At 39.6% G+C, this 12841-nt stretch overlaps 2 protein-coding genes and 1 non-coding gene across 3 annotated transcripts; 2 read left to right on the forward strand and 1 right to left on the reverse strand.

Moving 5' to 3' along the window:
• The first annotated feature begins 138 nt into the window (after nt 1-138).
• On the forward strand, nt 139-5767 carry rpl24 (ribosomal protein L24). The gene is made up of 6 exons (XM_057853329.1): nt 139-228; nt 354-429; nt 676-786; nt 2565-2701; nt 5293-5356; nt 5636-5767. Exons 1-6 carry the CDS (start codon nt 224-226, stop codon nt 5714-5716), a joined length of 474 nt encoding a protein of 157 aa, XP_057709312.1. The 5' UTR covers nt 139-223; the 3' UTR covers nt 5717-5767.
• Nucleotides 2307-2475, forward strand: LOC130927609 (small nucleolar RNA SNORA23). Its single transcript, XR_009066460.1, has one exon. It is a non-coding gene; the product is annotated as a small nucleolar RNA SNORA23 (small nucleolar RNA).
• A 1144-nt stretch (nt 5768-6911) lies between the features above and the next one.
• mpc2b (mitochondrial pyruvate carrier 2b) lies at nt 6912-12639 on the reverse strand. Its single transcript, XM_057853330.1, has 5 exons — nt 12245-12639; nt 11147-11187; nt 8200-8284; nt 7856-7967; nt 6912-7737 (listed from the first exon to the last, which is right to left on the reverse strand). The coding sequence occupies exons 1-5, from the start codon at nt 12336-12338 to the stop codon at nt 7695-7697; spliced, it is 375 nt and encodes a 124-aa protein (XP_057709313.1). The 5' UTR covers nt 12339-12639; the 3' UTR covers nt 6912-7694.
• Between the last annotated feature and the right edge of the window lie 202 nt (nt 12640-12841).

Genomic DNA, 12841 nt, shown 5'->3' on the forward strand with positions numbered 1-12841 from the left:
TGATATTTTTAAAAAGTATTTTTTTTTTAATTGTTGTTTTTTTTCTTTATTTTATCAGTAAACAAGTTTAAATGTCATTTATACTTTAGTCAGCCAAATTAAAAATCGCAAACGGGTTTTAAAAAATTAAATGATTAGTTAAAAAACATAAAAGTGACGTCTATCTATTCAACTTCCGGTTCCGCCATCTTTCTTTCCGGTTTTGCGCCTTCTTGTAGCCGTCATGAAGTGAGTTTACCGAACAAAATCAAACACCATCTCAACAAATCAATACGTTCTATTTCACAATCATTCAATTTTACGGAAAAATAAACACATTTCTTCCAATGACGCCTTACATTTGTTGGTTTCAGGGTCGAGTTGTGCAGTTTCAGCGGGTACAAAATATACCCCGGCCATGGCCGCCGATACGCCAGGACGGACGGGAAGGTAACTGTTAGCATGGTCCCCGTTGTTCCGCCAGCTTCATTAGTCATTTACAGTGTCCGTAACGTGGTGTTTGCCTGTGCTAAGCATGTTTGTTATGTTTTTAAAGTTATAATAGCTATAACAAAGACTGCCAACCGAAATGGGCCTAGCCGGCTTACGCTAAATGCTATGTATACAGCACGAAACAAGGCTAACACGCGTAAAATAAGCGCCACATCATTGGACTAATCTTATGAATACTTCTAGGTTTTCCAGTTCTTGAACGCAAAATGCGAGTCTGCATTTTTGGCCAAGAGGAATCCCCGACAGATCAACTGGACTGTGCTGTACAGACGCAAGCACAAGAAGGGACAGTCCGTAAGTGACAACAGTAAATGCAGTGGACGTATGTCCACGTCAATGACGGAGTCAATTCGCTGTTCTGTAGAAAAATGGCAAATCAACAGTCTACTAGTGCTGCACCGTTTAATCGATTAATTCGTATAATTCGAGTAGAATAAAACTTCGAATCAAATTTGTTGCTTCGAGGAATTGTTTAATTAGAATGGTGTACTGGTTTGTTTTGAAAGTTGCATTATGTTTAACTGATTTGGGTGGATACACTGCCCTCTAGTGGCAACAGTGAATATGCCGTAACTCGTCTAACATGGCTGAATCCAGCTGCTCCCTGTTAAGACCAACATAAGGTATGTGTTTGTTTGAGCTAATATGTTTATGCGTTCGTTAATTAGTTTACAAGTATGGTAGCTGTTTTTTTTTTCGAAACGTGTTTGGACGATTTGTCAAGAGCATTGTGTAAAAAAAAAAAATAATAAAAATTAAAAAAGCATTTAATAGCATTTAAGCTGGCGGACTTTTGCAAGTTAGCCAACTGTTTTTTTTGTTGTACTTAGATCCTCATTCGTTTATTTTTAATTGTTGTTTGAGGCTAAGCTTGGGTATTTTAAATGATTTTTAAATGCATTTGCTGCTGTTGTGAAATGAAGGTGCAATTTTACAAATCAGTGATATATTTTAGTTGTGTGTTATTTTATAGTCTTGTGTTTTATGGTCCCACGGAGTAGCTTTCCAATTTCGTTGTTTGCTCTGCTTGCAATGACAATAAAGGAATTGAATTGAATTGAATTGAATATTAGTTTGAAAATCGACCGGATCCACCGTATTTTTACACGAGTGACTTCCGGTCTGCCCGATCCTAGCTACCGGTAGTAGTATTGACGCAGGAGGGTCTCGTCTCGCGTCAAATAATAAACTCTGCCGTCCTTGTTGCGTGCGTCGTGTTAAGCAGCTTCTGGGACGCGTCTAACATGCGGCCAAACTGCGACTGGTGTGCATTGGCTGATTGACTTTAACACCCTCGTTTCACTGCGTTCTCGCGGCGGCCATGTTATTGCGCCGTTGACGTTTCTGGGTTATACTGTCCTACCGTGTTGGTCCTCGTTATAGTAGAGAAGATGGAGTAAATATAATCTACACAAAGAACCTGTAACCTGATCGACTCACAGCCTCGAAAAGTAAGGGTTACATTACGTCAGAAACTCGTTTGGTACGCCTCCGTTCCGAACCGAGCATCACATACCGAAACGGTTTAATACAAATACATGTACCGTTACACCCTTAAGTTTTACAACTTTATATTCTCATCTAATGCTCTTTTGAAAGTGTAATCTTAGCAAGCCAAAATAAATATTATTGCAAGCATAAACCACTTGTTTATTTGGTTTACATATCCTAAAATTTATTCCGCAATGGATTAAATGTTCGTAATCCTATTACTTAACTAATTGATAGATTAATCGATTACCTAAGTAATCGATGGTTGCAGCTCTAAAGTCTACTACTTGTTTGTACAGTTGTCAGTCATTAGTTTGGCTGTGGGGGAACGGTGTGCATGGTGTCCATCCATGTCATGTGTTGTTGCCGGTCTGCGTTTTGCAGGCTGTGTGTCAACGCTCACTCCATGCCCTGCAGCCACAAAACATAAGGAGATCATAGTACTGGCCATTGTTGATCACGGATGGCCAGCCTCCAAACTCTCCGACATTTTTTGTATCTGTAAACATAAGATATTTTGAGTGTAATTTAGGTGTTTTTGTTGTAACGTTGGATCGCTGCTAAATATTTTGTTCTAACAGGAAGAAGTGAGCAAGAAGCGAACCCGCCGTGCTGTCAAGTTCCAGAGGGCCATCACTGGCGCCTCACTGGCTGAGATAATGGCCAAAAGGAACCAGAAGCCCGAGGTCCGAAAAGCTCAGAGAGAGCAGGCCATCAGGTAAGCGAAGATATAAATGTACATTATAAATAAAAAGGAAGTGTCATTTTTGTTAGATGAATATTGTACATCATCGGTTTCCCCCAGAAGGCTTGCCAAGCCTGTTTGAAGAGAAGACCACCGATGCTCCACCATGGTTTTAGTGTGTGTGGGGGGCAAATGTACAAATTGACAGGACCTTTGAAATTATGACTTGTTTTATAAGCCCGTTATTAACAATATGTATATATAGTTTCTCATAAATTGGCAGTCTTGAAATACATTTTTAGCAAAAATAAAAAATAAAAAAAACGATGCAATTCCCGTAGGTATGAGTGTGTGAGTGAATGGTTGTATGTCTCCTTGTGCCCTGCGATTGGCTGGCAACCAGTTCAGGGGGTCCCCTGCCTACTGACCGTAGTTAGCTGGGATAGGCTCCAGCACCTCCGTGACACCCTTGTGAGGAAAAAGCGGCATGGAAAATGAATGAATGAATTCAGTCCAATGGCAGAAAGATGGGACAGGTTTGTTCACATATCGACCATAAGATACGTTTTGTAGCCGCCAGTGCTTCTTGCGAACCATTTAGTTTTATCAAGGACCTTTATTAGATATGCTTTGAATTAAGGATGTCTCGAATTTATATTTTTGTGTCCGAGTCACCTGATTTTGAGAATCTGCGATACCGAGTCCCGCTCGGTCTGATACAGAAAAGTTTTTTTGTTTTTATTTGAACAAAAGTTTTAAACATGTCACACTACTGTACTTTATACAGTACTTCCTCTTCCGCTTTTACCAAGAGTGTGGTGCACTAGGCCTGTTGCGATAACAAATTTTAGTGGACGATAAATTATCTCATTAATTATTGCGATATGCGATATTATTGCGCGCGCCCCCCCCCCCCCCCCCCCCCCCCCCCCCCCCCCGGAATTTTTTTTTGAGCGTTTATTTATTGTCATCATCATCGTTATCATTGACAGTTGCAAGATGTGATATGAGCAACCAAAAAAAAACCGAAGAAAAGGGCTGACGAGAGAAGCATATGCTTATCAAGTCCCGTCCCCTTTTAACCGATTTACAATAACACAGAATACAGTATATATTAATAGATCAAGTACACCCATTTAAATGCAATAAATGTTTACTTTTAAATTAAAAAATACCTTTTAAGAAATCACAACTAAAAACAATAGACCATGCCTCTTTCAAGTAAAAGCCAACAGTATTAATACCGCACAGAAACACATAATAAATGTCTTTTTTCAAGAAAAAATAAAATTGCACTTAATAACTGAAGCATTTAGGCACATAGGTATAAAGTTGCAGAAACAGTAATTGCACTTCAACAACAACAGAGAAAAACAGACTAAGTAGCAGTAGCAAAAATTTGGCTCCCAAAGGTATCAAATATCATTTAACAGAGGTAAAACGGTCTCATTTCTTCAGCAATGTAGCGGACTTCACATTCCGTGAGGGAACGCTATTTTGCGCAGTGTCGTCTGTATTTCTCACTTCAAGCGAATACCTCTAATTGTCAATTAACGTGACGAGGAGGCTCCGCTTGTTGCGATGCAGTTTTCTTACTAAGCAGTGAAGACTGGAGAAGATGATAGTGTTTCAAATGAGCATGTACATTTATTCTGTTGGCCATCTTTGTTGAAACAACCTGCAGAAACATTTTGCAGACTGGTTCGTCCTCTTCGTCATTGCGCTCGCTCATTGCTGTGCGCCGACAGTGCACTCGGCCCTGCCTCCATCCATTAAATGACGGTCACTCACACTCAAATGTATAAAACGAACATACCCAGAACAGAGTGGCACAAGGAAGCTGAACTTTAAACAGCACTGTCAAGCACGTCTGCCACACATCTGCCGCAAGCGCGTGCGTCACGCGCTCACGCACCCACTTCGACAAACGCGCGCATGTGCACGCAAGGCGATAAATCGCAGCAGGAAAATTACCGTCTTGATTTTTATTTACCGCGCGATAAATGGAATTATTGCATATTGCGACAGGCTTATGGTGCACCACCACAAAACTTAGGCACGTCCACATTTTTCATTGCATTACCACACCATACTTTAATCGCTCTCCATAACATTCATATAATTCAAATGAGTCCTCTTACATTCCCTCACGCTTTGAAGCTTACGCTGCCGAAAACAGCCCTTCGACAACGAAGATTGACAAAACAATGCTCAACACATTTGTGCTTTTGATCGTAGCATGACCGAGCCTTCACTCGCCAGATCAAAGCTACAAAACTTTCAATCATCATTAATTTTAAGTACCAAACGCCAGCTGCACTGGTGACCAAGAAAAGCAGCAGGAGGGAGGGTTAAGAGGCTGTACGAACATGAAGCAGAAAAGCATAAATATATTTTTAAAATTAAAAACTTGATCCTTTTCACCCTATTCCAACCCTCTGAAAAATGGTGCGATTGGACCGATTTCCTATTGCGTGATCGGATCGGGACATCCCTACTATGAATTATGATAAAGAAGTAGACTTAAATTGGCAAGTAACTGTTTCATTATTTATGCCAATTACTGATTCTCAAAATGTCTTCTAGGAATACAATTTAATTGTGCCTATTTTTCACTTGATCAGGGCTGCCAAGGAAGCCAAGAAGGCAAAGCAGGCAGCCAAGAAGCCTGCTGCACCTAGTGCTAAGGTAAGAGTCTTGTTAACGCACTCTCTGAATTGACGGAGATAGACGTCCAAACCATTTTGACAGGGAGAGGTTGGCAGCGATCCTTCCTGTCAAAATGGTTTGGACGTCTATCGCCGTCAATGGCAGTTGAGAATTAAACATTACAATGTGTAACGCACATGCCATATAATAGACTTGCTTGAGGATAGCTTGTTTTTTGTTAGCATTGTAGTAAAAATGTTCCAAGTTTATTAACTTTTTCCGTCAAGTATTAAAAGTGTTGCTATGATTGTTTTTTAGGCTAACACCAAGGCTGCACAGAAGCCCAAAATCGCCAAGCCCATGAAGGTGAACGCACCTCGTGTCGGCGGCAAGCGCTAAGCCCTGGCTCCTTGTTTTTGGTTGTGAATAAAAGTTTTGTGGGTGACCATCTTTGCGTGTTCAATTTAATGCTAATGTAAATTATTGGGTATAATCTGAATTATTCATGTAGGCCATTGTTTTACATCTCACCTGTAAAGAGAAAAACCTGCATGATGTCACATGTATGAATTAGTGTTGTCAGGCAATTAAAAAAATGTATTTACAGGATTTGCAATTACCCTAATTTTGAAAATACAAATTAACCCTTAAATACCTGCAACATGAAGCAATTATCAGAGAATCCCAAAATTTGAAAAATAAAGTCTTAATGAAACCTTTTTTTTTAAATTTGTAAAAAAAAAAAAGTCAAAATGAATGTTTAATAAGCGCTCTACTATCTATAACCCTTGCTGAATCTCTTTTTTTTCCCCATGGAACCTGCAGATGCGTGTGTTGACTTTTTTTTCCAAAAGAGATGTCAAAATTATTAGTCTCAAAATCATGAAATTTTAGGAGGTGTATCAAATGTGATACATTTGGCAATAAAGGGTTCATACATTTAATATAAAAGTGCCAAATACTTTTTGGAAGTCTCGCTATCAATGGCAGGCAATGAGTTAAAATCAATTAGTATTGGACAATGGTTACTAATTTTAATTTTGTGGGATTAAATACATTTAGTATTTGCTAGCACATTTTCTATGTTCTGCTATATTAACAAAACTTCTTGACTGCAATAGACATCCAATTTGAAGTGGAAGTGCTGCCAGCCTCTCCTAGTTCAAATCTATCACCGTCAATGGATACAGCGCATTAATATGCAGTTAAAATTAAAATAATTGAGATCAATTGCATTCTGTATAATTCAGATGTTAGCACACCTTTAAATGTATTGTCATATAAATGAAATATGCTAAGGGTTTACATGCAGTTAAAATTAACTGCGTTAACTCAGCCTTATTGAAAAATAAAATCCACCCTCCCACCGAAAGTTTATCACTATTAGACATCCAATACATTTGAAGTGGGAGAACGCTGCCACCCCTCCCACTTCAAATGGAAGTTAACACTGTCAATGCCAGCCAATGAAATATTTCTGTGGCCAAGATGTTCCTTCCCACCAAAATGGTTTTCTCACTTGTAGATCTGTCGTTGTCAATGGCAGACAGTGAGTTAATCTTAATTAAAGTGACAGTCTGAGATTGACCAAGAGCCCACAAATTAGTTGAACTGGGTTTAATAGCCACACACATAAGTCATTACATTTCCACATTGCCTCAAAGTGCCATTTGTTCCATCCATCAGTAGATTAGGTGACATTAAAGTGAAATCAATTATTGCCATTACAGTGAAAGGGAGGGGGGGTAAAATTAACAATTGTGAGGGGGGTCAAAAGTGATTTAAAAGTAGGTGTACACACAATAAATAGGCATTTTATATTAGTTCAAGTACCAGTGTTAGCTAACACTTGTGTAGCTTTACAAGCTGCACAGGTTTAATGGAAATGATGCCGTTAGCACCAGATGAAAACTTGAAGCAATGAACTTAATTTGTTATAAATTTAAAGCCATTTAAATGAATCAATTTAATAACCGTATTATAAATACCGGTGAGAATAACATACGACAACCTTCAGTGACTTTGGACACATTCAAAACCAAACATGTTTTTTGGAAATGATTACATGAGGTAATGATTGCCACAACTTAAAAATGATCAAGTAAATGTACAATCAAATAACTTGTGCGTTGGTGACCATCATTCTCGTGTTTTACTTGCACTTATTTCTCTTTTCTTAAAATGTCCAATATCCCGAGGAAACTCGAAACCTTTAGGAAAGTGCACATTTCCAGCAGAGAAATGGTCGGATCATGTTGCTGGCATGGATGTTAGGTGGAAATGACGACGTGATGATGTACAAGTGTCGAGAGGGACGTTAGGGGCAGGTCAGTTGGCGCCGTGGCGCGATGCTGCCCGTTAACTTCAGTGCTGTCGGTCAGGATTGTATTGCTCCCTGAGCCTTTTGATCCTGATTGTATCTGTTCAGAGACAAAACAGTCACACAAGTATGATCACAACCTGGACACAGAGTCTCAGAAAAGTTGCTACAATTTGGGGGGGTCATTAGAGAAGTTGCACAATTGAATCACTGGTCACCTCCAAATCCTGTAGAGCTGTGAGCCTCCAGCGCATCCCAAAAAGAAGTTGACAGCAAACAGGTTCCAGTTCTTTGGGACAATGACCAGCGAATATCTGGACCAGATAAGGCCTGGTTGACAAGGGCCAAGGTTATGCACACATGAGTGACGACATGTCTGTTTTGTCCATAACATCAACAGATAACATTTGTTTGAGGCAGTCTGTCACAAAAGAAACACGTGACAAACTTCGGATACCTGTGGCACAAATCAGATGAATCTCAATGTACTTTAAGGCGTAAAATTAGCAGTTAGGAATGTTTCAAACTTTACTAACTCTTCAGCACTCAAATGTTATTTTACCGGTTGCCGTCAGTACCGCAGACTGGGAGGTACTCAGTTTTTCCGCTGGTCGCGTCATGTCAGCCAAACCTGCTGCAACCAGGCCCTGTACAGGTGACAACAATGTTTAGGCTACTTTCTGACCACAGGTCTAAAGTATTTATAGGGCAATTGTAAGGCTTCAACATCTAATCTATTAACATAGCTTAATAAATTAGTTGACAATGAATCTGATAATGGATTTTGCGGCAGCAATGAACAGTCCTGTTTGAGTCATTGTGTGTAATGTGAGGCTCCGCGCACGTGCCAGTGATTAGCGCAAGTGAGAGCGAGTTCACTGCTAGTCTGTTACACCCGGGTTGCAGAATCAATAACTTTATGACGTGTCGAGTTGGATTTCTTTTGTTTTGTTAGATCCAGTGTGCCTCCGTCAAGAGTAAATGAGTAAATGAAGCTTGTATTTGTTGATGAGACGTTGCTGCTTAGTACAAAGTGCTAAGCTAGATAGCTGTTGTGCTAATCAGTGTCTTAAATGTCTGTTTATATTGTGTTTTAGTGAAGCACATTAGCACTTGAGTTATTGTTAGATATTAAAGTGAGTTATTGTTAGATATTAAAGTTGTCTCAATTCTTTTTATAATGAAACCACCCACATAAACCCATTCATATAAAAGCTTAGAGTCTCCTTGCATCAAAAGCTCCTATTCAAATGCTTTGAAACTGGATATGGATTGTATATATGAACTACAGTTTGATAAAGAAAACTGATTCATTAGTCTGCCTCCTTATTCGATTTTGTTTAGTTTATTTTGGAAAAAAAAAAAAAGTTATTGGCACAATTTATCAGTGCTTTGCCCACAAGATAAAAAATGTCAATCAGCAGCACTTTTTTTATTTGAATGAACATTGACTTTTGTCTTATTGTGTACTGAGAAATGAGTTGTGTTTTATACTCAGAACCTTTATAAAAAACTAACAAGTTCTATGAACTTAAAACAGTACATATGTAGACTACAGTTAAGTCAAGAAGCTGTAATAAAGAATTATTTTTTTAAGGAAAGAGTTGTCCATTTTGTCTTCATTGTCACTTACAACATGCCTAAAAAACTTAAAAATTAAATTGTGAAGATAATTGAAAAAAGTGACATTTATCCAATTAATCGTTTCATTAATCGATTCTAAAAATAATCGTGAATTGTAGCCCTAGGCAATTGACTAAAATAAATGAATAAATACGGTAACTCCATTAAGACCTGGAGTCCACATGTGGACATCTCATTTTAGGTCCTGTAGGCCACACCCAATCAAGATACTGAGGCTTACATTACCCATACTGTTCACATACATACTCCAAATTGTCCCTAAGTATGAGTGTGTGTGTGTATGCGTGAATGGTTGTTCGTTTCCTTGTGCTCTGCGATTGGCTGGCAACCGATTCAGGGTGTACCCTGCCTACGGTCAATAGGTATCTGGGATAGGCTCCAGCACCACCGCAACCCTTGTGGGGATAAAGTGGCCTGGAAGATGAATGAATGAATGATTTCATTGACGTTTACTGAAAAAAGGGGTCGACAATAAGAGAAATGATTGTTCACCCCTTTTGAAGTTCGCTGGCCCCACGATCAAAACCACTGGCCCCAGTCAACGCGTCAATTATTGATCCTAATAATCACGAAAAAGAACAATTTGCTTGAATAACATGAATAACATTTTTTTTTTAGGTAGACTTAATGAAAAGTGCAGCAAAACAGTGCAAAAACATGAATGTAGTACAAATAATCCTATTCCAATTCCATCATTCCATAATCACTCCAGTCTAGCCAGTTCTTCCTCCATCTTCTCATTTTGGCTGATTTTTGTGCCCTGATGCCGAGGTAATATATCCAGGGTGTCTATTTTTGTGTAACGTCTGTGTCTAACAAACTGCCGTGTTGTGTCATTTACCCGTTTTCAACTTTACAGGGTGCAGCAACCCGAAACAAGAATAGCCAAACCAGAAATATGAATACGAATGAATATGAATAAAAAATATAAATACTCCCGCGGGAGTGCCCCTTGCCTGGGTGAAGCTTTCCTGTCTTCCCCTTACCGCCCTCTGGAAGTCTTTCCCGGCTCAGTTTTCGTGGCAACAATTTAATGTCTAAGAGATGACTAAGGCAATTATGGCAAATGATTTTCAAGCTAGACTGTCGTTATGAAAATATTATTTTCTCCTTAGTCACGCAGATGAATTATCAAGTTATGTTCATCCCATAGGTTTCATACTCATTAACTTTTCTCTAACTTACTTATCTGCATATGTGGGCATTGCTCTATACACCTAACAGTAAACGTCGTTTTTTTTGTCTCATCGGAGCCTAGCCAATTCCAGCAGTCTCTCAACACTGGGGGTGAAACTTTCTCCCCTTTTCTTTTCATAATGGATTTCGCTTTCCCTCAACTCCTCCAGTGTCTTTTCCCCCGGTGCTTGGCCGGGTGCTGGAGGTTTCAGAAACATGTCGCTTTGTAGTATAATGTTAGGTGGGTGCTAATATACTGACTATCAATGGGCAGGAGTAATCAGGTTCTGCGCGGCACGCGTTCACAAAGGAGCAAGCGAACAAGGTGTGTTTACATCCCACGGACAGCAAAGGCTAGCTGCATAGACTGTAAGGTTGTCTTTGATCGGGATAGTGTAATGTCGTCAAAACACAGAACTACTAGCAAGATTAAAAAAATTTTTTTTAATTGACGCATTAGTTTGCCGGTCCCACTGGGCCACTGTATGGAGCATTCTGGTGGCTCTGACGGTTTTAAAAGTACATCAAGGCCAACGGGCCATTTATATTGTCGACCCCTTTCAAATATCTTTTTATATAACATAACGGTATCACTTTAAAACAAACCACAATAGCTACTGAAATATTGTAGGCTACAGCTGATCTTAGCACTGAACCTTTACACAATCAATTTTCGAAAATATGCTTACCCATTTGAACATCGGAGCCCAGAAGAACACGGTTTTGGGACCTGGAATGACAACAGAGGAAAAATTGGGAAATTATGAAAGCCTTCTTTGACATTATTATTTTGTACACAGTAGTATTTGAAGGGTTTTTCTAGGGAGGAAACTAATCTCTCTATTCAGGTTAAACCCAAATACAGAAAGTCAGGAGTCCGGGACACAAGAATTTAGTCCATATACATCAGGTCTAACAATTGCCCTGCAGCACATAGGAGAGACTCATGAGCGATCTGAAAACCTGCTAGTTTGGTTATCAAGAATCCCGTTAAAAACCTTGAACGATTTGCCCTAGAAGTCAATTAGTGTCCCTAATACTGTAAGAACAGTAAAGTACAAAGACTACAAAAAAGTTTTCCATGTCCGTCAAGCTTCACAATTTAGTTAAGATGTTAAAAGCTGGTCTGTACTGTATGTAGTGCACTGTTCTATGGGAGAAGTCCCATAAAAGGGTAGCGGCCTGATTTTGCGACACTGCCACCCATTAGTGCTTTAAGGCTTCACAAAAAAAGGACAGAGTTTCTACAAATCATCTGAAAGGGAGGTGTTTGTTGCCGCCCCTTCGTACCTGTTCACAAAGTTGTCCTTGCACAGCTTCCAATACCCTTGGACAGAAAAAGAACAAAGACCAGACTATAAACCCACTCAAGCATGAATATGAGTTAAGGTTATTGGACTCTCCACCTAAGCTTTTGCTTATGATTGATTCATTGTAGTACTGTTGGGACTGAACACAATAGCTCATGTCATATTCCCAAATTAGTGTCATCTTAAAATAAACAATAGAATGGAAACAGTAACCCCACACTTGGCTTGAACCACCTTTTTGTGTGTTTTGGACTTGACACAACTCAAATCTCAGTCTCATGGAGGATATTTGTATACAAAAGATCTCCCTGCTGTTGGATGTGGAAAATTATTCATTTCAAACACACATTCAAATCACACCAATCTCGGTGCGACTTAATTGCACTGATGCGAGCTACTGTTTATTAAGTTAGCGAGCCTTTTATTGTTATTGTTTTATTACGCCGCTCGAACGCGGGCGGATAAACTGCCCCTTACCTGCCGGGTGGTTGTACAGCGGTCTCAGTTTGGCGGGCAGCATATGCTCGATCCGGTCCAGAATCCTGTGGTAGGACGCTCTCAATGCAGCCATGGTGGTAGTTTGAGATTTGGGGAGGAATTCAGATGACACCGGCTAGGAATTGGAAGCTAGGCTAAACAAGACGGTGGCGATACTGACGTAGCCCGTATTAAAATGTAGACTCTATTTTTAAATACCTGACACGTTTCTAAACACACAAAACCTGAATGTGTCTTTAGAATAGGATTATATGAGTCTTCTCCCGTAATTATGCGTGTGCCAGCAAGCGATACTAAGCTAGCTGTCATTAGCTTCTCCCTGAGCCACACGAAGAGGTGACTTTCCGCTTGAAGAGCAACCTTGGAAATAGGGCGGAGCTAAGAGAACAAACCATGTTCCGATTGGTTTAACCATAAAAAAGCCGAATATGATTGGTTCAGAGTGGGACTCCTTTTTTTCATTTAATGTCCTATCCCAACAGAACATCATAGATTTACGTACACGCCTTGATGTATTAGCGCGCTGCATTTTGCGACAGAGCCATTGGATGCACAACAATTGACTGTAAAAACAAC

This window comes from Corythoichthys intestinalis, chromosome 12 (genome assembly GCF_030265065.1).
Source record: "Corythoichthys intestinalis isolate RoL2023-P3 chromosome 12, ASM3026506v1, whole genome shotgun sequence".
Lineage (NCBI taxonomy): Eukaryota > Metazoa > Chordata > Actinopteri > Syngnathiformes > Syngnathidae > Corythoichthys > Corythoichthys intestinalis.

Bases quoted from the DNA above. Each gene is read 5' to 3' on its own strand.
- rpl24 (XM_057853329.1), top strand. The intron at 787-2,564 runs GTAAGTGACAAC...TTGTTCTAACAG, and splicing joins AGCACAAGAAGGGACAGTCC to GAAGAAGTGAGCAAGAAGCG. The intron at 2,702-5,292 runs GTAAGCGAAGAT...TCACTTGATCAG, and splicing joins CAGAGAGAGCAGGCCATCAG to GGCTGCCAAGGAAGCCAAGA.
- mpc2b (XM_057853330.1), bottom strand. From the start codon at position 12,338: ATGGCTGCATTGAGAGCGTCCTACCACAGGATTCTGGACCGGATCGAG. The intron at 8,285-11,146 runs GTAAGCATATTT...TCACCTGTACAG, and splicing joins GGGCTCCGATGTTCAAATGG to GGCCTGGTTGCAGCAGGTTT. The intron at 7,968-8,199 runs GTAAAATAACAT...CTTGTCAACCAG, and splicing joins TGCGGTACTGACGGCAACCG to GCCTTATCTGGTCCAGATAT.